Here is a 24,081-nt window from a genome sequence, read left to right as displayed (position 1 = left end):
TATATAATCCCATGGGGTATGCATACAGTAGTCTATCCTTGTGATACTGTTTGTGATGCTCAGGTGAAGCCTAGCAAGGTACACTGGAAATTTAATAACGCAAAAGTGTAGGAAATGTCTTTCTCGGCTCTGTGGTTTCTCTGTGGTGCTCCGTTTTAACACACACAAAAGAAGTACAGTAGCTCCGTAACGAAGAGGTGAATTTTCTCTTTGTGGTTATCAATGGAAGAGGAGAGGATACAACATACTTTTCTTCAATGCGCTTGACCGAAATTTCGGATAAATGATCAAGGACCGGCGATCATAATCCGAAGGGCAACACTGAAAGGATTTCTTACTCTGGGGAAACCAGGATGGACGGACAGTTCGTTAATGTCTTGGCTGCTAAGAGATCGCTGCTGTCAGATTAAAAGGATATCTAGGCTACTACTACAGTACCTCAAAGTGCAGATAAACCTCGCTAGACTGGTGCTTAGGGTACGTTTAAAGTATACATTTGAATGCAATCTGGGACTACACGCAATTAACTTTTCTCTTTGCCCTTTTAAAAAAGGCGTATTCCCGACTCTTACAACGACATCTCTTAAAAGTGAAACCAACCTGACAAAGTTTATTGACGAAAATGGATCTCTTACTCTGCCCAACTTGCCATTGTCTTATGTCCGAGCCCGTGACAGTGTCCTGCGGACATTCTTTCTGCAAAAGCTGCTTGGGAACGATTTTACCTTCGAGGTGCCAAATCTGCAGAGAGAGGTTAAAGCTGAGAGACGTGAAAAACATAAAAACCAACGTCCTGCTGTTCAGCGTGATGGAAAAATGCTACCCAGAAGACACAAAACTGAAGTGCAATTTGCAGGATCGTCTTAAAAACTGCGAGTTTACTGAAGCCCTGCGGATTATAGATGAAGGAATGCGGCTGGGTAAGGTTTTTATCGAATATCTTTTGCGAAAAAAAAAAAGACTTATGTAACCCGTAAGGTATGTATTGTAAAAAATTGTATAACTTCAACATGGAGTACTTCGCCCCTAACACCCAATTACGCAATTTGCTTGTGTGGTGCTCAGTCTGCTGTTCTCATGGCACTGCAGGGCACCTAATCAAACATTTTGTTATATACCCAATTTAACAAAACGTGAAACGTGGTTTCTGATTGAAATATTACTAATAACGCACGCATGCTGATTTCCTAGTGTAATATTTTTTAAGTGCAACATTAAAACTTCACTGACACCTAGTGGAGAATTCGAGGAACTTCAGTGAGGTTTGCCAACCTCTCCCAGGGGAAAAAAACCCCATTGCAGTTGTTGTTGAAATAGGTTCCTGACTTCTGAAGAAAAGAAAAAAAAATACTGGTTATGACATACACACCCATAAAGCAAGTGCAGTGTTAAAATATGTAGATAAAACGTCAGCAGCAATCTGCAAATTGAATTTTGCAATTTGGGGGGTTGCTATCTGGAAAACTGTCTTGTCTCCACATATGTTTTTCCAGAAAAAACCTAAATGTCTTTTATATATTAAGTATGTTCATCCAATAGCAAGCACACTTCTTAACTTCGGAAAAAACATCTATTTTCACAATAGCCAAATACTAGCATAATGGATTTCCCACGGTCATGTCTGTTCAAAAAGACAGTCTTTGTGAATTTGCTGCAGTTATAAGTATTAGACTACTTTTGGTGTGTGAATTATAACTGTTGGCCTTTTAACATTGCAGAATAAATGGGAACTGAAAACTCAGAGATGGTTCGCAGGGCATGGGAGTATAGGTGTTCTGCTTTCCAAAATCAGCTCCGGTTTTTCATTCTCCATTACGCATCAGTCAGTGTCATTAAGAGATTAAGTGTTCATGTTGCAGCAATTATTTTATTTGCGTCTGTGGATGACGTTGGCTAGCTACTGTTTTGCTCTTACCAGACTTGCTACAAGACATCCGAGCAAGTGAATCAGTACCTCACAATGGATCTCAGTGATGCATTGCTTAGGATCTCCTGAATAACTCAGTAAAGCAACCACCCTCAAATTAATTTATTTTAGGCTTAGGCCTTCATGATGAGACCCTTTTCCTAAATCGTATTTTATCCTATTAAATGTTACATCTTTTCTCATTCCCAGGTAAATATTGAAAATTAAAATAAATGTTTTTCTCTTAGTACTTCAAAGGTCCTGTTTTTAAAACACCATGGCTTAAAATGTTATGATGAGAATCCCCAGAAAGTTACCGTTCGTACAGCATAGTTCAGCTGCTTTATGAAGTTGATGTGGTCCTGTGCAGTTTTCTGATTCTGTTAAAGGTCTGTGCACTAGCATTAGGCTACACATGACAAGAAAAGCTGATGTGCTTTAAAATGGTGTCATATTAAATCCTACAAAAAATAATTATGGCAACACATAAATGGTGGTATAAAATCACATCATTAAGCTTGGTCAGTTTTTCTTATAGAGCAAGAGCAAGTATAGATAAAATGTGTTAATTCATTTCGTAACAATCCCCATAAAACTTGCATAGACATGGGTTAACCAAGAGGTACACAAGGGTAGATATGCATATTTTTTAGCAGGATATATTCTTTGTACAGAAGTCAAAGAGATTTGTAAATGTATGACTGGCATCCCCTCTATATGAACACAAGAAAGTAGAGGAAGCCCATATCACTTATTTGGCAGCTAGCAACATATTAATTTTTATTATTAATACAGATTTTTGATGGTCCCCTTCTAGAGCAGATTTTTGAAGGTCCCCAGCGAATCTGCCTGAACAGAATTGCTTGGCAATATGTTTTAAGACTCCACAAGCTTCGCTGTAAAGAAATTCATATTGATTTCTGTCCTAAATGCTGTGTTGATAATGAAGCAGTTCTCAGGGTTAACTGTCAGTATGTTCTAAGATTTTTAAATAATGTCCTGTACTATAACGCAACATAGTTTACTCTGTGGGATGTATTAATCACAGAGACAGATACACAATATCAGTCCATTTCCAAGTGTAACAGGAGTAATTCAGCCAGCTTTGCTTTATAATCTATATTTTAAAACTTGAAGTGGGAACTAAAATTCATATAAAAGAACATCTAATTTTACTCTTAGGTTATTTTTACCCCATTTACATGATTTGTAGGATTATTTTGCTGGAGCCTTTACCTAAATAGCTTTTAGATGACAGTGCACTGTGCTTTAGGTTATTGGTTTACTCTATATTTAAACTATGTACAGAACTAGAACAGTATGTGTTCTAAATATAAACTACACTGATGTTGCACTTTAAAGCAGATTTTTATGTGTGCACTTTCAGAAAGCTACATGTCCTGGCAGTGCTCACAGGAAGCTTGGGCCTATTCTGGAAGTATACAGTGCTCAGTGGGACTAACAGCACACAGCTTCTGTCTCTGGGGCTGAATGCCAGTCCATTGCAGGACCACAGAGAAAGGGACAATTTTACAATAGTCAGTTAAACCCCGTCGGTGTGTCTGGGGGACAGCAGGAATCCAGACTGCCAAGATAAAATGCTCATGAATACTGGGAAAACACGTAGCGCATAGCCAGATAGATGGCTGAGGACTGAATCCAACCCAGCTTGCCATGCCTCGCTGGAGAAGAATATATTGCAAGTTGTTTTCTTTGAATCTTTTGCTGTTTATATCAGTACATAATTTTTCATTGCTAAAATACAGTTTTCAGTCTCAGTAAATTAAAAAAAAGGATTTAAACCTAAGTCTGTTACTTTTGAGTTAACATACTAAACAATTGGATGACACTTCTTGTTTTGAAGGATTTATCCTCAGTATCTGCTTTAATATCACTGAATTCTGTCAGGTGCTTTGGCTTGCTGAAAGGCACCAGGATATTTTCTTTAAAAGACAGTGTGCAAACACTGCTAAGAACATGCATACCTTCAGAGAAGGAAATGGATAAAAATGATTTTTAATGATGTTAAATGCTTAGTAGCTGGATATAATTTAATATAGGGTTATTTATTATTCTCTATAATATAACCTTAAACATCTCATCTTCAAACACCTGTTTCCCCATTATCAGATGTGTCTCTGAATCTGCTCTCATCTGTGCATCATTTAGTGCAGTAGGATGTGGTTGTCAGTAGGGGTTCTTAATACAGAAGCGCTGACCCTGAGAGCACACTAGTTACTACATTTTGATTCAGATGCGGTACTTGAAGATGAGGTATTTTCTTAATATAGAAATGTACTTTCCCTTGAAGAATAAGAAACTACTGCATAGAAGGTTACAATAGAGAGAAGTTCATAAGCTAATCAAAAGCCGTTCAGTCAGTCTTTTCAGTACTTCAGTACTATTGTGTACCTGTGTACCAATAGTAATAAGGAGTGCGCATGCCTTCTCTTATGTAACATACTCTCATGTTACAATATGCAAAGAATGAATGAAGAAGAAAACAGGAGGCTGTTGTTGTATTGGTTCTTGTTCCGACTAGTAATAAGGCTGTCAACATGGCAGAATATGCAAAACATTATATCAACATAAGTTATGCTCCTGATAATCTGCTTTAGTTCTTCATGCTTTTAAAGAAATTGATTCTTCGACAAGAGAGTTTGTATAACTACCAGTACTTCCTTCCAAATAGGAAAATGACCGTTACTGTATGAGCAAGGAACTATTTTGTGTTGTTTCTAACTCTTAAGTATCACACTATGACTTATTCAAGACTGAGTCCATTTATTAAAAATCTGTTTCTTCAAGGCCCCAAACATTTCTCTGAAACAGTAAGCAAATGTCATGTGAGAATCATGCAACAAGTGCAATATGCCATTTCTTAAATTTGGAATTTCCAAAGGAGGAACATTTCTTTTCAGATTCTGATAATAGCTCTTACTTGTCCACTTGGGTTGTAGTGTTGTGATGTGTGTGGTACACCAAAAAGCAAATCGGTTTTCTTCTTGTCTGTTGTGCCAAGGGAAGCTTTTGACTATTTCTCCTTCCTCCTACAGCACCTAATGATGTCAGCCTGCAAATTTCACGGGCAGAGGCCAAACTGGGACTACAGCGCTATAGTGACGCACTGAAGGATCTGGATTTGTTATGTGAAATGCGGCCCACATGGACTGAGGTGACATGTTTTTTCATAACAGGTCAAAAAAACCTCCTCATTTCGTGTGTCATACTAACAGAAAAATGTAAGCCACACTCCTCTGCAGTAGAACTTACTGTGGAATGGAGTGTTTCAGTGACTTGATTAAGCCCTTGCCATCTGATTTTTTTTCAATAAAACAATGAAAAAATACGGCTCAGAGGGAACTCTTTAATTTTCCTTCTTACATTTCTCTTTAAAGCTAAAACTTTTCAAACTGCTAAAAATACTTAAAGCTTGTATATTAATCACCATCCAGGTTCTATATTCCTGGTTTACTGTAGTATAATTTCATATTCCACAGGGTTGAGTCATTTTGTTTTGTGAAAAACAAAGCTAGTGATGGAATGCTGCATACTGCAGTGAATCCAGAAACAAAATCATCTTCCAAATGACACAGGCCTGCTTATAAAGTAGTGTTCTTAACTAATGGTGTTTGTACAGTATGCACTCCCTGTAAGTTTGTACATAATGTTAAATAATATAAAAGATGGTCTTTAATAATCCAAAGTATTCTAGTGTTAAGTATCTCAGAGGGAAGTACAGTAAACACCCAAATCCATTGATTTACCTGCCATTGGGAGAATAAGAAAAAGAAAGAACCATTATTTCATAAACTGTTTCCTTAAATGATTAAAAACATTCTTGGGGAGTGGTTAGTTTACGTTCCTGTTTTTCTTAGTTGGTGAAGAAGTACAAGGGATATTTGTAACCATTCATGGGTGATGGATTTATGGAGCTATGTTTACTTTGCCTGGGGCAGACATGATAGAGTTGTCATACTGGTTAATGTACATGAAGTTGTCATTTCTACTTCAGGTTGATAATGTTACCATAAGCTTAAAGGAATAGTATTAGACATGTGAGATGAAATTTATACTGAACATCTGTGAAAATACCACTAGAGTCTTGTTTTCAAGCCAAGACGTTACAGTACAGAAATAATCCTTTGCTCATGTGAATTCTGTCCGTCATCTGACTATTTATTAGAGTATTTCCTCAAAATTTCAGAAGCCCAGGAAGTGTTCTCCCACTGTATTACATCCAGTACAATAGAACAGCAAAACCTTAATCTTACCCTCTTAAAAAGACACAAAAAGAAGTGGCTTTGTGTGTTCTAGAAAGTATAGACAGTATGATAACATGCTTTCTGTTGTTGAATGAATTATGCCTACATTTTGATGTGCAGATGATTATTAGAGAATCACTTCTCTCCTCCTCTATGAAAGTCAGTTGTTAGTTTTGATCTTTTTTTCTGCTTAGGTTTTTTTTCGAAAAGGGAACATATTCCTGGAAATGGGAAGAAAAATAGAAGCTCTGATTCAATATCATCACTGTCTCAGACTTCAGCATGAATTTGCTCCTGCCAAGCATGAAATACAAAAGGTAAATTCCAGGCCTTTGATCCTGTGAATTTTGTGTTGTAACTGTGTATTGTTACTTTAAAACTTCTCAAACTGTTGTTGAAAGCTGTAGAATAATTTATATGTTAAGTCAAGAAACATAAATACATGTATATTAAAGCACAGGATGTTAACTAGTATCTATTTATTTTATTCAGCATTTGTATTTCTTATTGTGAATTATAGCAGGAGTTGCAAGGATTATCTAGTGTTTTTTTAAAAAAAGACAAATACAACTAAGTTATTTCAGATCTTATGGTTAGTGGTACTTAAAACTTAGTTTAAACAGATCTACACAGAAAGAGAAAAAAGGAAAGTCTTGTTGTTTCCTATTTATGTTTTTTAAGGACAGCAATTATAATTAATTTAGGTAACAAATTAATATGTAGGAACACCTTACAGTGAATCAATGACATTTGATCGGGCAAATATGATGGATTAGACCCTGCACAATAAATGCTGGCTGCTTAAATATAGTTTATCCCGAGTTGCTTTGATCACGGATTTGATAATCTGATTAAATATTGCTAAATAACAAGCTTGGTTTCTTCTCGCCCAGATTAACATGTGCTAATAAGTCAAAGCTGCTGTAGCAGTTTAAAACACTAGTGGGTGCTTTAGGAAAATTGTTCATGCTTGTAACATGCATACATTATAACAAACTCCTGATGATGTCTTATATATCTATGACAGTGTAGATTAATGGGCAAAAGCAGTGTGGGTCAGGTCCGGGTGGGCTATGTGATAAAAGACATGAGAGCATTACCACATAGCACTAATATTATGATACAAGTACACCAAATTGGACAAATCATGGTTTTGGGAAGAAAAATTAAAATGAAGATGTACTGTCATAGACACCTGAATGGAAGTATCCAAATTGATTTTCTCTAAAACTGTAAAAACATGTTTTATATCTGTTTCTTTTTGGTTGGAAATATTCAGATACTGCATTCAAATGGTGAGTCTGTGCCAGAAGAAGTAGAAGACCTACTGAAGGTCACCTCGATGTATCTGAGGAACGCCTGCCCAGCAGCAGACCCTGTGCTGAGTGAAGACGCCCCACTTTCCCAGCCCTTGGAGGAGGAGAGAGTGCAAGTCAGTCCCCTTTTCAGGAATGATCTCTGCACATCAGAGTAAAGACAGGAGGGAGGGCAGATGTTAACGTATTGACATGAAGATATTCTGACGCAGTTCTCCACTCCTTTCCTCTCTCCAGGCCTCGGGAGAAACAAACAAAGCCAAAAAGGCCGACAGCTGTGTCAGCCTGAGCCACTCTGTCTCTCTTCTCCCAGCCAGAAAAAATGAAGAGGAACTGATGAACAGGGACACTGAGCACCAAAGAAGCGGTAAGTGTTGGATTAAGTGTCATATTTTACGATAGCTTAGAAAAATGAAGAGGGAGAAGCTCCAAGACAGGTAAGAAGAAATTATTTGTCATATAGCAAAGAAGATGTCCCCGAATATCATTCTCAGGAAGCAAATAACTGGAGCTGTACTTGTTTGCATTTTTGTGCAGTGGTACCTGTTGAGACCATTTCCTGATTCACTTCACAGAGCAAGAGAGTCCTGTGACTCATTTCATGTTATTGTGAGCTAAAGTACACATGCAGAGCTGATAAGGCAGCTTGAATAAGAATTAAAATCTAAGCAGGAGGGCCAAACGCATACAGTATAAGCAACATCTGTCACACTCATCTCCACAAAGAAGGCTGACTTCACTGGAAACTGACTGATGACTGGGACCAAATCAGTGTTTTTCTCCGGCTTCCAGGCTTTACTGTACAAACGTGAACAAACTGAAATGTGAATCCTTAAACACAAAAAGAGTGGCTGAGGACACGGGGTGACGAAAGAGGCTGTTTTTTTTAGGCCACAGGAAGCAAACCGCTTCTGTACAGATGTGACAAATTACATCAGAATTGGGATAAGGATTTACAGGGAAAAACATGTAAACTAATACGAAAATGGGGAGAATTCAAAGGAAAAGTCCAAGGGGGTCAAAAAGAGAACCCAAGGGAAAATCACAATGTTAAAGCACCAGTTAATTATCTTTTTATGCCAAAATACCAAGAGAATATCAGATGCATTAAACAACGCTTTAAAAGGTAGAGTGCTGAGAGAGTGCTCAAGCAACCAATTTTAGAAATATACATGTAAAGGAACCCACTAGCTACCAGATAAGCAAAATGGACAGGTTGGTTTTCATTTGTAACCGTTATAATTCCTTTTGCAGAAAGCACAAATACAGTACAAGACACTTGGGAGTTAAAGCAAGTGAAATGTCACACAATTGACACCTTTAAGGCATTAAGATGGAAACAGTCTAATGTTTGGGGCAGAACATCTATTTCTTCAGAAGTATATGTATATTATTTTATTTATCTTTGTTCTGGCCCAGTAAAGGTTACCTCAGCATGGTGGCATGGTAGTTAGCATTTATACTAGCCTCACGGTCTGTGTGAACTCTGCATGTTTTCAGCCTGTTCAAGTGGGTGCTCACTGGATGCTTCAGCTCCCTCTGCCCTCCCAGACACCTGCAGTTTCAGTTTGAAGCCCTACAACAGATTGCCCTCCCTGTATTTACACCCTGGTAAACCCCAGTACTGACCGAACATCCATGATGCGCTGTTTCTTGATCAAAGACAGTTCCTAGTTAATTTGAGTAAAATTGTATTCCAACATATTTAATGTCTCTCTCAAAAACCTAGGAGCGAGTACAGAGATTTGTAGCGACGTCCAAGAGTTTCCTCTCAATATGCTCAGTCCATCGGACTTTGAATGCCCACTGTGCATAAGGTAAGCAAACATCCATGTTTTAAGTTAAGAGTTCTTGGAATTTGTACAAAAATGATCCATAGGACCATGTTTTCTGATGTGAGCTTCACCATTAACCTGAAGTAATGTTGAGGTACATGTACTTTACATTGGTAACTTTTCAAAATCATATTCTAAGGTACTGTAAATGCTGTTGATATAATGATACAAATAATACTCAAATTCTTTACTTTTCTAGGTTATTCTTCGAACCAGTCACGACTCCCTGTGGACACACCTTCTGCAAAAGCTGTATCGAACGAAGCCTTGACCACAATCTGAGGTGCCCTCTGTGCAAGCAGCCCCTCCAGGAGGTGTGTTTTTCATGATAATGGCTGCAGGTTTCCACATTTCTCCTCTGTGATTTTTTTAATGAGCAAAAGATGAGCGGCTTGTATGGAGTTTGTATGTTCTCTCTGTGTTCGCATGTGCTCCAGTGCTCCAGTTTCCTGCCACAGCCCAAAGACATAGTGGTAGATTAATTGCCTTCTGGGAAAATTGGCCCTGGTGTCTGTGTCTGTCCCGAGATGGACTGGTGTCCCATCTAAAGTGTACCTTTCCTTGGGCCCATTGCTTGCTGGGATAAGCTCCAGCTCCTCTGGAACCCTAAACAGGAGGAGGCTGTTTGAAAATGCATGAATGGTTGGAGATTGGTAAAAGGTGACTCGCAAATGTCCACCAACATATCTGTACTGTGTGTGAAAAATTACAAAAAGTAATAATGTGAGGGTACGGTTATTAATTACAAATTATTAAATATTAATTACTACATGAACATACATCTCTGTAGGTTTTCTTAAATATTTTCAATATTTTACATATATTTTTAATGAAAGTTTTCATTTTCACTTACTTTGACAATTTACCCTTTTGTTTGCTTAATAACTAACTCTAGTGTTACCAATGACTATCACAGAACACATCACACTGTCAGTCTGATCTGAAATTGGAAAAAAAAAGCAATCTATTGGCATTACTATCAAACTACAGTTTAAAAGTTTTGGTTAATATTTTCTAAGTATAGTTTTTATAAGAAGCCCATAAAAAAATCATTATACAGTGAGTGAAGCTCCAAAGACTGCAGACGTGTGCAGGTTTTCCTTTGTCCAATTTAGATGATTAATTATGAAAAGAGAAGCAGTTTTTTACATTACACACTCTGATAAGCATTTTTCCCCCCTTGCAGTATCTCAAAAACAGAAAGTATAACCGTACAATTTTGCTGGAGGACATTATGTCCAGACTGTTCCCTTGTGAACTTGCGGAGAGGAAGCAGATACATGATGCTGAAATAGCAGAGCTCTCAAAGTAAGTACTCTTTTGTTGATCTGTTGCTCATGAGAATGATTGCTAAACTTTGGCTACCTTCACTGCTTTACTATAATGCTTAGTGAAGTTAGTCTTAACAGACATTTAAAAATACAAATTCTGCAGGATCATTTCCAATGGGCCTTACCTTTCCTGTTCAGTCCCTTAAGATCACATGTGCTTTGTCTTTCAGCTTAACAAAGGACATTCCGATCTTCGTGTGCACAGTGGCTTTCCCTGGAGTTCCTTGTCCTCTGCACATATTTGAGCCTCGTTACCGGTTGATGATGCGCAGGTGTATGGAAACGGGCACAAAGAAGTTTGGAATGTGTACTTACGAACATGGAAAAGGGTACTGGAAATTGAACAGCAAACCATGTTAGCGATCCCCCTGAGTTAGGCATGATTGGAAACTTCAAAGGATTTTAATTATTCACATAATAAAACCATTATTGCAATCATTTGCTAAGTAGGAACAAGTAATAGGTTTATTCCATGCTGGAAAGAGAAGAAAGAAAACACAATGTTTCAGCTTAGCAGCCTTAAGCTGATACAGCTACCCACCTGAACTACATTTGCTAAGTAGTTCTTTTTGGTACCTTGTGTTACTTTTAACACAAAAAACTATTCAGAATCATACGCTACACACAATTCATAATTCTTTACATATAGAAAATCACACTCACCAAACACTTGTGAAATGTGCAAAATTCATGAAAAGGAAAGATCCTGTGTTATCAAACATTTTAAGTTACATGTGCACGGTGTGAAAATTGTGGCATTTCATGTAGTGAAAACTGAACTTTTTTTTCTGCTTTCAAGGTTTGCAGACTATGGTTGCATTTTAGAGATTCTGGGTCTGGATCTCCTTCCTGATGGCAGGTCTTATGTGGACACCATAGGAAGGAACCGCTTCCGGGTTACAAAGAGAGGTCAAAGAGATGGCTACCACACAGCAGACATAGAATATTTGGAGGACCAAAAAGTACGCCCTTGTCAAACGTTGGCTCTCTTACAGAATATCATTACAAAACTGGTAGATAGTTTTGTTCTGTGTAGCCTGTGTTTGACCCCGTTATATACATTGTATTTAATACTGACATGAGGTTTTTATGGTTCTGTATATGGTACTATATGTACACTGTATTCTGTATATGGTTCAGCATATACAGTGATGTGAAAAAGAAAGTACACTCCCTTATGTGTTATGTTATGGTTTTAAATATTAAGACATACAGTATCTGACCTTCATCCAGTCCTCACCAAGTTCTAACATTAATTCTTTTGCACCGAAAGACTATTTTAATAACTAACTTAGTAACTGTGAAATGTGATTCACTTTGTGAATCCCCTCACCAGCTTTGACTTTTGTAACTCTGTACTGTACTACATGATTCAGCTTTTGGCACACTTAGACACTAAAAAAAGCATACTCTACTTTTGGATTGTGTTGCCCATAGGCTCTAAGGTTTGTGTGTGTGTTCTTGTACAGGTAGAAGGTGCAGAGCTGGAGCTCGTGCAGCGCTTGCACGATAGCATTTATCAGCAGGCCTGTGACTGGTACCGTCGGCTGAATCCGAGAATCCGGGATCAGATCAACAAGCAGTATGGCCACATGCCTGAGAGGGAGGACAACATTCAGGTTAATCTCCCGTTCCTTCTGGATGAAGATGAGTATGTAAGGCATGAGTGGAGAGCAAAGCAATGAGGAAGAGAAATATCCCACGGAAATCCTGAAAATCGAGGTTTTATTTAAAAGAAAGAGGGGTATGCGGAACTTCAAAATTTAAGCATTTTGTTACAAAAACTGAGAGTAAGGGAAAACAAAACAGCTCTTTTAATCTCTTATTAAGCTATAAGAGAGTTCCTACACTGAATTCGAACTTCACCCTAGGATATAAACTGAAGTGCTGAACTTTTTGGCCCTGTCTGATGGTTGGGACCTCACTCTCCACTAATGTCAGTAATACTTCCAATTATTTATTAAAGCGTTTTGTACTTTTGTTTCCTTTAATTTAGTGTTTACAGACACCTGACTGCATACAATAATATGTAGCAGGCCTTTTATCTTATGCTGTAAAATGGGTCTTAGATTCAGAAGATAGTTTGAAATAAATATATTTATTTATTTCAAACTTTAAAGAATCCTTTAAAGAAAGTATGTTTCACTCATTTTTATCTCATTTTTATTTGTCTACAGTTATGTGTAAACAAATTAATAGTTTATGTGCAACATCTAAAATTACAAGTCCATTGAATTTTGAAGTCCGTTAAAGATAAGGAAATATTAATTAGAGCGCTTTGTTTACATTTTCCTGGTGATCAGTCCAAGTCTTGTAAAATGTAAAGTTCTTCCAGCAGTGTATTGTATTGATACACAGTCAGGTTTTGTAATTGCGATAAGCAATCCCTTTTTAAATCGGCAATTGTCCCCCCCCCCCCATTTAAGACGAGAAAAAATCACTTTTTTAGCCATATACAATTTCTTGTATTAAGAATTTGTCTTTTCACATTCCACAGCTTGCTCTCTATTAGACACACAGACAGGGAGAGAAGCTAGGGATCAGAGCGCAGGGTCAGCCATTAATATGGCACACCTGGAACAGTTAGGGTTAAGGGCCTTGCTCAGGGTTCCCAACAGAGTAGGATTCCTCTGCCTGCCATGGGATTTGAACCGGCAACCTTCCAGCCGCAGGCACAAAGCCACCTCTCCGCCCACGACTGGTAGGGCCAGAATGCGACATGTAGGCAGACTCTCTCCACTTACCCACCCGCCAAGTTGTTCGTCATTGGCAGGTTCCACTGTACCCAACTGCTGAGGTATCGCTGATTGAGAGGGAGCCTCATTCAGCTAACCCCAACCTCTGCAGCTAACATAATGTCCTGGTTTGGGATACCCCTGATCCAACTGGCTAGTGACATCTTCCGTGTTCCACTGCACATCTTTATGGGCTCAGTCACTGGAGAGTCATAGAAGGACAGTTTCTTTGGGGTTTATTTCATGAGCGGTCAGTGGGGGTATGGGCTGGGGGAGTGTACATTTTACAAGATGTACACTGACCACCAGGTAAATGTAAAACAAAGCGCTCAAATTTTTCCTTACCTTCAGTGAGCCTTGATTTTAGATGTAAAATATTCATTTGAACTACTGGGTGGCGGAAGACGACCAAAAAACGAGCGAAAGAACGACTTCTCTGCCTTTTCCGTTGCGGCGCCTCAATCCGCGTTTCATTTGCCCTGCAGGCCTCCCCCAGCGGGCCGTCCTGGTGCTGGTGGCTGCTCTCCGTGATGCAGCTGGACCCAATGTACCAGACCACGGTGCTGTCGCTGACGTCCCTCAGGGACCGGCTGGGACACCTGCGCGTCGTTCTGGAGTATTTCTCTCAAAGCTAAAACAAGGGAATGTCAGGCTGGATTACTCTGGCTCTCTCCTGGCGTGAAGTTAACGTCACACGAACGCCAGGAACACTGCCTTACTTGGAATAATCTTAGTTTTGATAAGCTTTTAAGCATTTGTGCGTAATCTTATTGACCTCATCATCACTACATGTGTCACAGGCGTCTCCTTTCAGTAGATAGCGCTGGGAGATCATTCAGCTCATAGCATCTCACTTGTGGAGTTTTGCCTATTTCAACAGCACTCCTAAGGCCTTTATTTTGATGTCCATTAACATCTGTAAACGCAAGATGTTTTCACACAAACATTTATTTAGTGCTGGGAAACAAAACATACACAAGACGTTAATGATCAATTATTGACTAGTTAGGAAGAGAGATCTCCCACTGCTGCATAAAGTTGTGAAGTGTGGCACAGCACTTTGACTTTTGAGTAACTAAAAAAAAACGTTTGGTTGCACAGAAAGTTAGTTTAATTCCTCTTAAAGAATACCAGAAAAGATCAGATTGTTTTGTCACCGTATTTTTTTGTTTTTGTTATTTTACTTTTAAATAATTTGCTAAAATTTCAGCAAATTATTAGTTATCATAGAAAAAAACATATTTCAGTAACACTAAATCATGTCATGAAGTTGTAACCATTTTAGTTTTAAGCTAAACCTGTGGCTTACAACACAAGGTACATAAGCACATGAATCCAAAGAACATGTTAAGTAAATAGATTTTTTTCATTAACTCAGTATTTCAAGGAAACTCTGAGTTTAGCCTTTTCACAAGTTTGGTGCCTGAGAGTTTCAAGTCTTATTTTCTGGTACACTTTAAGATTCAAAGACCTAGTATTTTATTACTGTATGTTTTTGGTACTTATGGAAGTGAAATGTGACCCATGTACAATATTCAACATATTGACACCACGAACTGGAAAAAAAGTATTTTTATATTATTCTAGCATTTTGTATTTTGACATTTAAAATTCACCATCAATTCGGAAGTGCACATATTCAATAAGCATTTGTCGAGGTTTGTACACATGTACAAAGACTTTGTATCTGTTAGTAGTTCATTGGCATACAAATTCTAAAAAATATATTTTTTTCTATTCTAGAACATGGCATGTAAAATTCCACAAAAAAAGATAAGGGTTAAACTCAATGCAGAACACAATTGCAAATTAGACTAAAGCACTTGAAATTAAGATTTCATTACATGCCAAGGAAAGGACTGAAACATCAGATACAGCCTACTGACTGCAGCAGACTACTATAGCAGACAGTGGAATGAGAAATGTTTACTGTGCTCTCTTATGTGTAAGTTCTGTTAGAGCTATTTAGTCATGTACAGTTATATTTCATAGTCCGCAAAATGAAAACTGAAAATTTGAGAATTTGTAGTTTGAGAAATGTAGTGCTTTCTTGCAGAAAATTAATCTTAAAGGTTGTACACATTGTTTTTCTGTTTAAAACGACAGAGGATCATTTTTTGGTTTTATTCCTGCTAACCCTACAATGTAATGCTGGACTAAAATTTCAGATACTTTACTCAAAGTAACATGATTGTCAACTTTGCTAGAAGCACCTCAAAACAACATTGCTATTAAAATCTCTGCAAAATGTAATTTCTCACCCACTTACAGAACATGTACAATGTCACACCTTTTGATATATGTATAAGTCATTTTTATAAGGATTAATTTGGGTTGTTACTTCTCCCTTTTGTAACCCATTTGCTACTACACATTTGTGTTATTTTTGGCATAGTTAAAAACACTTTACTGCTAAGACCACTGTGCACCCTCATAGAATAACTATGTAAACAGAATTGTGGTGGACCTTCCTGGCTTTGTTAAAGTTGAAGGATCCACCTGTAAGTCTCATATAATGCTTTTGTAGAAAATTGAGACCTATTGGAAAAATTCTACTTCACATAGTTGTAGTAAGGCATTGATTATCAAGGCTGGGCTAATCAATAAACATTTTATATCCCAGTTGATATTTGGAGCCATAAAAAAATAACAAATGACACTTTATGCTATTTTATTTGCATGTTTACTAGAATAAGTAATAAAACCATATATGATTATTTATACAGATTTACAATACATTCTAGTGTGGACTTAGAAACTGGTGAAATTGCTAGGATTTGAAATGCTTAAGTTTTTATTCTTATGCTATGATTGACTAATATAATAGTTAAATATACAGTATTGTATAAAGAACAAAACAATTACACCACTAGGCTTTTTACATTATCTAGAAAATTAAACTTAGATTATTTGGAACATCTTGAGGAAGCTATTCAGCCAAAAGGGAAACTTTTGAAGGGTATTTAATCTGTTAGACTAATCAGCTTGGTACTATTACTACAGAAGGGGAGGATGTCTTTAAAAGTATTATTGGTTTCAGACGTGGTATGTATTTTATAGTTTTTGGAAAAGTAGGCATTGTGTTTCCATTGCACTTTAAACATTTTAAAATTGAGAATTCATTTTTTTACTGGTTGTGGCCAAAGCTGATTAGTTCGATCCTGACAGATTGAAACCTACAATATGCCTTTTTTGTTTTATGAATGCCAACATTTTTGCACTGCAACTATGCTTTGCATGTCTATTAATGTTCAGGGATTTCTTTCTTTTGGATATGCATTTGCAAATATTTTCACATTATTTGGTGTATAGCATCCTTAAGCATCAGTGGGTGTTCTGGACCAATTTCACATATCCAAATCCAGTACAGTAAAAATTAGAAACAATTAGTGCTTTTCTGTTTAGAGTATTATGTTATTCTTTATAGTTCACATTGTTAATATCAGTGTGTCGAAACTAAATAAGACATTTTAAATTAAAATTTTGGTGTTGAAGTGAATTTATTGGTTTCACTTTATGTCAGCTGAAGATGTATATTTCTAACTGTTGAAGAAATCTTGTTTGTAATGGAATACATACGTCTGCACACAAACATGTTTTACAATGACTTGCAAATATTTAGTTATGATATATAATAAAGCTGTTTATAATTCAGTTTTGTTTTCTTTTTCCAAAAACTTCGGAATTTACTTGACATAAATATCTGAAATTTTTACCATCTTTATCTTGCAACAAGTATTTATTTCAATATTTCTATTATTAATAACAATATGTGAAATATGGAGGCAGAACTTGACTGTTCAAGCAAGGATTATAACTGTTCATCTTCCGGACCTTGCGCGAGTTTATAGTGTTTTACAGAAAATATAAGCAATCATAAAGGAACTTACAAAAGTAAAGGAACAGAGACTGTAGAAATACACTTAAGAGAGATCAGCAGCATTTTTTCCAGATAGTTTAATATTTTATTTTGATTACAGTAGTTGTGACAGCTGTTCAGAAGTGTATACTGTCTGCCCCCACTTCAAAAGCATTTAGCCACCAGTTTAGATCATCAATCAAGCTGGTAATTAGTTAAAATGTGTAGTTATTGTTTTGGGAATCCTATATTCTAACGATGCCAGACGGTGCCAAATGATGATTCAGCCAGCACTACTTCACATATTGGCCTCCTGGGATTAATAAAGCCAGATGTATAGAAAACACATTCCCAACATCATTTCACATCTACTGCTGATGGCACAAAAGGAGATTTTAAGTACAAACACACCTCTACAAAAACAAGGACAGACTGCACTCAACAATACCTGTATTTTACCATAATTATGCATGCCTGAAAACATTCCCATGGAACAGCAGAAATTGTGTAACCTGTCAAATGTCAAAATGCACAGTGATACTCTAGTCACACGTGCGTGATGGAGTGTCCAACATGTTTTTCAATAATGAATTCCAGAATCACATTGACTGGACCCCAGGCCACCCTAAGGCTATGAAAGTTAATCTGCGACTACACTGCAGCTCCGTATTTTTGTGCAGAAGTCAGTTTCTCTTTTGCCTACAGGGGATATAGACATATTTTACTGGTAAATACCGTATCGTCTAATCTTTTCAGCTGAAGTAACCTACATACCAGTGACGGAATTGCAAAAGCAGCTAAATTATTTTTAACACCACTTTCAGAGTTCAGTTTCAGCATTTGAATTATTCAAAACATTCACTTTAAAAGAAAGGTGTATGCATAATTTAGTTCAACAAAGTAGGACATCATGGGGGTGAATCTTCTTTTTTTGCAAAGCACTGTATAACATCTATTGTTCAATCATACAAAATTTTCTTAAGAGACTCCATTCCTGCATCAAGTGTCATCATTAAAACTAAACTCCACTGCACTCTACAGTAGACAAGCCTGTGAAATGATTTCCTCATGTCTTGAGTTATTCTATAATATAAAGTTGAACAAATTTAAATGGTGAAGTACTAAACAGCTCAGGTGATTGCAACATAAGTCCAATACATGACTTGTTAAGGTACTTTATACCCTAAAAATGTTAGCAGCAGGTACTGTAGAATACTATCAAAATCAATATATATGACATAGATGGAACTCAGAACACTGACATCCTGTATCTTACAGGATTCTATTACAGGATTATTGGGGTCTGTTAAAATTCCTAATAGAGATAACTACACCAGCTTGCTATGTAAGCAAATAATAAAGGTGAATAATTTTCATCCCCTGAAGTAAGGGAACATCAAGAGTTATGTTCAAACTTCTAAATCCATGTATAAAACTACAATAAATTATACACCCATATAAACACACAACATACACCATGCACAGATACTGTATACACAATTCAGTGAGATTCTGAAGCCTGAATTCTTTCCTGAGTATCTGAAGACAACAAAACTTTAACAGAGGAACAAGTAACCTGAGGCACCTGAAGAAGACATCACAGCCGAAAACATTGTGTTGTCTCTTTTCAGCATGGTATAAACCTATTAATTGTTCCTTTGCAGACTACGCATGCTGACACGGCTACTCACCTGAACTACTTTAAAACTTTAACAGGCCATAAAGAGAGAACCTGTGCTCTAATAAACAAAATGTGTCCTAACCTGGACTAGTTCTCCAGCTCTTAACAGATACCTCATAAAAAATTTGGAACCAATTTCCTAATTCCACAAAGGCCTCCTGAAATGTGAGAGACGTCTTTAGCATACAAATTCCACAATGAAGGAAATTGGAATTTCCAAATAAAAAAAGACAAAGCTCTCTTTTATAAAGCTCAATGTGCGGAACTCAGCATTCAGATTACCCGAACAGAATCTGGTTTCAAGTATAAATTTAAGTATAATTTCTCTCACAATACAAGCTGTGGATGAAAAAGCAAAAGAAGGATGATGGGTGATGTTCCTTCTTACCTCTTCTACCTTCTTGCTTCCCTGTTTTCACATGCACGTCTGTTCCTGTATTTACTGTATGTTGTGGTCTGTTCCTATGGAGCCTAGTTTAAAGATCTTGCTAGGAAATGGCACAGTCACTGTTGAATATTTATTGTTAAACATGGCAGTCAATGATTTATAGTGAAGTTGATTAACCTGAATAAAGTATTAGGACTTCTCTTTGATCATCTGCATTTGCCTACATGTTTACCTGCCTTCTGGCCTGAGGACAGCAACATTTAGAGCAAAAAATACCCTGTAAGATAAGATCACTTTATTAGCCACATACAATTTCTTGCAGTGGGAATTCATCTTTTTCGCATACCCCAGCTTGCTCTCCATGAGACACAGGCAGGGAGAGAAGCTTGGGGTCAGAATGCAGGGTTAGCCATTGTACAGCACACCTGGAGCAGCTGGGGCTCAGGGGCACAACAGAGTAGGATTCCTCTGCCAGCTGTGGGATTTGAACTGGCAACCTTCCAGCCACAGGCGCAGAGCCTGAGCCACAGAGCCACCAGTCCATGGCTTTGTTACCAAGCTTCAGAATATCAGGATATCAAGCTGAGATGTCCAACCAAACGAATGAATGAAATCATTTATTTTCCTTAAATTCTGGACACTGGATAAACATTTTGAAAAACAAAGTTCAAGCCGTGTAAAACGTTCAGTCACACGGTGGAACCAAGATGCGTCCGGTAGCTGAAAGATGAAAAAATACAAAAAATACGTTGTTTCTAATATGCAGCAGATGCTACTGTTTCCAAAATAAACGAGGCCAAGTGGTTTTAAACCTATCTCTTGTAGCAGGCAAATCCCAGGGCTGTAGTTAAATTCCTGCTGAAAACAGCATGCCAGAAGTGTGGAGGTGTCGACAAATCAGGCAAACAGCACAAGAGGAGGGGTTCAGGATATACACAATGATAATGCATTGACACCGTCTTCATCTATGCTCCCACCCCCTCAAGGACAAAATCTATAACAAGACTAATCCACGGAATCCTGCCTTGTACACCTACTTGAATGTCAAATTAATGTTTTTTTCTTGTTAAAGCCGTATCAGTGGTATGTCAACACTTTCTTGATATTTCATCCGAGATGCACAACAATAACATCCTTCCATTGTCACAGAGGTCACGGAAGCCAACAGATTATCTAGCAAGCACAGGGTTCAAAGACAGACTGCACCCTAGATATCAAGCTAGTTCATTGCAGTAAATCAAAAAGATAAGAAATGGTGAGCTCACAGTCTCCTGCCTGAATCTAAAATAAAAAGCACACATACAATTTTCTGAGTAGGATAAGTGATAGCAGCAGACCTGTTGAGAGTAATATCATTAAAGACTTAAAAAGCATTAGATAATAAATTGAAACCATCTCATCCCAAAAGTACATATGGGTATTCTAAATTATCTGTACCTGTATTGTTCTCCATTCTCAGTTTCCTTGGTTCTGGGGCATGACACAGTTCATGTTTCACTATGTCTCATTTTCCATAAAAAATAATTATTAATTAATTTCACAGTATTAGCGGTACGTTGAGATTCTTCTATCCAAAGCAAAAACCAAAGGATTGTAGACCAGCTCAACATCTGTAGTACAAAGGGCTTCCAGCAGATGGAAATGTTCTCTCACTAATGTGCTGAAGATCTGTCTTCTTTCCACTGACTTTGCAATCAATATGACAGAAGCAAAGCACAGGAAACCTAGATATGATGTAAGTACATCATAAAATAGAAGATGAGTTTACATCTTTGATTGATGATACCTTAAGTACACCAAAATTGTTAGTCACTTCAGTTCCCTTGATCTGTACAGCTGATATACTTGAAAGATGACCATATTTATTCATATCTAATTTTGGGTAATTTTTGATAAACACAACTCTCCCATGATAACTTGGGATAGCATGAAACCTCATGTTGTGGCACTTGCTTATATACAAGTCCTGGTTGGAAAACAGAATTAAGGTTGACTTATATCCATCTATTTATTTTCTATCCCCTTTATCTAATACTGGATTGCGGGGGAGCCTAAGCCTATCCCAGCAAGCAGAGGGAGCACCCTGCATGACGGCCAGTCCATCGTAGGGAACATACACACTCTCACATATTCACACACCAGGACCAATTTTCCCAGAAGCAAATTAACCTACCAGCATGTCTTTGGTCTGTGGGATCACCTGGAGGATCATGAGCACAGGGGGAACCTACAAACTCCATGCAGACAGCACCCCAGGAATCGAACCCAGCGCTCCAGTGCTACGAGGCAGCAATGCTAACCACTGCAAGTTGGCTTAGATATCAATTTAAATTCTTATTTAAGATCTGTCATCCTTAAATTATTTGTGATTTTTATCAATATCATTGTTTTCAGGTGATGGCGTGGTGTTCAAAATTGGGGAACCCCCCCCCCAAGAAAATAGAAATGGTCTTGAATGACAGCTCTCCTTGGGAGGATGTTATCCGTTTCATTTTTGAAACCAGCTATTTCTCCCTTAGGACCTTTTTCACAAAAGGCTCGAATAAGATAAGATCTTTATTGGCCATACACAATTTCTTGTGTTAGGAATTTGTCTTTTCGCAGACCCCAACTTGCTCTCCATGAGACACACAGACAGGGAGAGAAGCTGGGGGTCAGAGCGCAGGGTCAGCCATTTATACGGCACCCCTGGAGCAGTTGGGGTTAAGGGCCTTGCTCAGGGGCCCAACGGAGTAGGATTCCTCTGCCGGCTGCGGGATATGAACAGGCAGCCTTCCATCTACAAGCGCAGAGCATTAGTCACAGAGCCACCACATGCAAAAGGATCTAATGTAATTAAAAGTGTGTAAGCTGAAGGACTGGGGTGCTTAATGAAATGTATCTGCAAACCACATAAAGCATCTACCTTGCACACAGATTTGCAAGGATGAAAAGCAGGTGTAATGAATAGAATTCCATGAGTGGTCTGATCTGGAAGCAATCCTTGGACACAACAAGCTGCCATTATCAACGGAGAGAGGAAATACAAAAATGTCCGGATCCCCAAGAACAGCAATATCCGGAATGTGATTTTAAACATGCGACAATATTGTGAAAGTCTACAATATATAACTTCAAAATCAGTTGCTGCAATGTCTGTCCTGCCCTCTTAAGCTCGGTCAGTGGCTAATGGTTGATGTCATTAAACTAAAGTAGTTCAAGTAGGGAGCTGCGTCCACATGCGTAGGCTGCAAAGGAACATGCTCAGAACAGAAGAAAAACAACGTTTCGGCTGTGGAGCCTTCTTCAGGTTTTTTCCCCTGAAATATTGTTTATTTTCTTCTCTTTTCAGCAAGGAAAAACGTTTATTTGTTCCTTTGCAGGCATTAAACTAAGGTACCAATTACCGTATCTTCAGATACACTTTCTGATAGGGAACATGTATACTGTATACAGCCTGTGCTCAAGTCAAATGCTCATTTTGACTCATGGTTGTTTTTAAATCATTTAATAGATGATTCCAAGATTCTTCAAGGTTGAATTGGACCCAAAGGAGATGTCATCTCCATTACGCAGTGCTTTGCCAGTGCACTGCAACATGTCTTTTGTTTTTTTGCCTCCCTGAATTCTATTTATTCTTAGATAGTTGGTAAACGTCTCAAACGTGAGAGCGAGAACAAACAGCAACAAAAAATCAATCTGCACTGTACACACTGTCTGGTGTTGTGTGAAAAGGAGACAAGCAATGGAAACAATAATGAATATGAGGGGTACAAAGGATTAGCTTCTTAGGGTATGCTGAAGACCATGTTTCGTGGCTGACAGGGAAAAAGACATGCCTGCAACTCTTTGTTTTATATTCAGGCAAAATCAATGCCATATAACGTCAGGGTAGCGGCCCATTGATAATGGAAAACACCATAACAAACAGAGCAAAAAATCTTAGATAAAAGTATATTTTAGTATCTGGATAGTTTGTCATTTTTTTCCAGTCAAATTTCAGTTTTAAAACGGAGATATAATTTAAACCACAAACTTTTTTTGAACCTAAGAACACCAGAACTTTTGTTTAAATCTTTAGAAAACTCCAGAAAAGCTTTCATTAATGATGATGACTTATTTTCTCAGGCTCATTTTCTCCCATTTCAGTCTGCAGTTGGCTAGAAGGTCCTATGTATTCAGGGGACTTTCGAAAGCTGGCTCCTTCCTGGGAATGACTCATAAGAAACATGCAATCTGATCCATGGATGGATGTGTATTCCATCACCACTGCTGTTACTTTGAATGCAGGGGTGCCACAGAGCCTTAGAATGCCATAACACTCTGAGTCAGTTCAGGTTTTTAAAAGTTCATGATTAACCATAGATGTCTGTTGTGAAGCTCACCTGATTGTAAGACGCATTGCTCAAGCATATGTACAATATAGGGCAATTAAGTTGAGCAACAGATTGGAGTGATTTTACCTCATTTCCGTACTGTACCTGAGATCTCCTCTTAGAGGAACACCATTGCCCCCGAATTATTCTCAAGACTGCATCAGATATGAATCTGTAACATTTCTGATCCTTAAGGTTTGTTGGTTTAAAAATAATTGCAACTTGACAGATGATTTTGGAGTGGAGACAATGGAACAGACTGCACTGGAATTAAAGCTTTCCACTGGTTTTCGAATTTAACATGTTAACGCAGAGCAAACAACTATTTTCTCTAACTGTCCCTTGGTACCATTTTTTTTCAGCTTTTTATAAAAATAATTAGATGCTTCTGAACTACGCACTTCTGAATT

General features: G+C 37.8%; 1 protein-coding gene across 1 annotated transcript; it reads left to right on the top strand.

The window, feature by feature from the left end:
* Positions 1–17,042, top strand: lonrf4 (LON peptidase N-terminal domain and ring finger 4). The gene is made up of 12 exons (XM_006631760.3): positions 1–920; positions 4,963–5,081; positions 6,366–6,488; positions 7,451–7,603; positions 7,725–7,854; positions 9,217–9,304; positions 9,522–9,636; positions 10,509–10,630; positions 10,824–10,982; positions 11,453–11,615; positions 12,123–12,272; positions 13,874–17,042. The coding sequence occupies exons 1-12, from the start codon at positions 623–625 to the stop codon at positions 14,021–14,023; spliced, it is 1,770 nt and encodes a 589-aa protein (XP_006631823.1). The 5' UTR covers positions 1–622; the 3' UTR covers positions 14,024–17,042.
* Positions 17,043–24,081: the final 7,039 nt, after the last annotated feature.

Source organism: Lepisosteus oculatus, chromosome 11 (genome assembly GCF_040954835.1).
Source record: "Lepisosteus oculatus isolate fLepOcu1 chromosome 11, fLepOcu1.hap2, whole genome shotgun sequence".
Taxonomy (NCBI): Eukaryota; Metazoa; Chordata; class Actinopteri; order Semionotiformes; family Lepisosteidae; genus Lepisosteus; species Lepisosteus oculatus.
The sequence above is the reverse complement of the archived record's forward strand: the minus strand, read 5'-3'. Positions and strand labels throughout refer to the sequence as shown.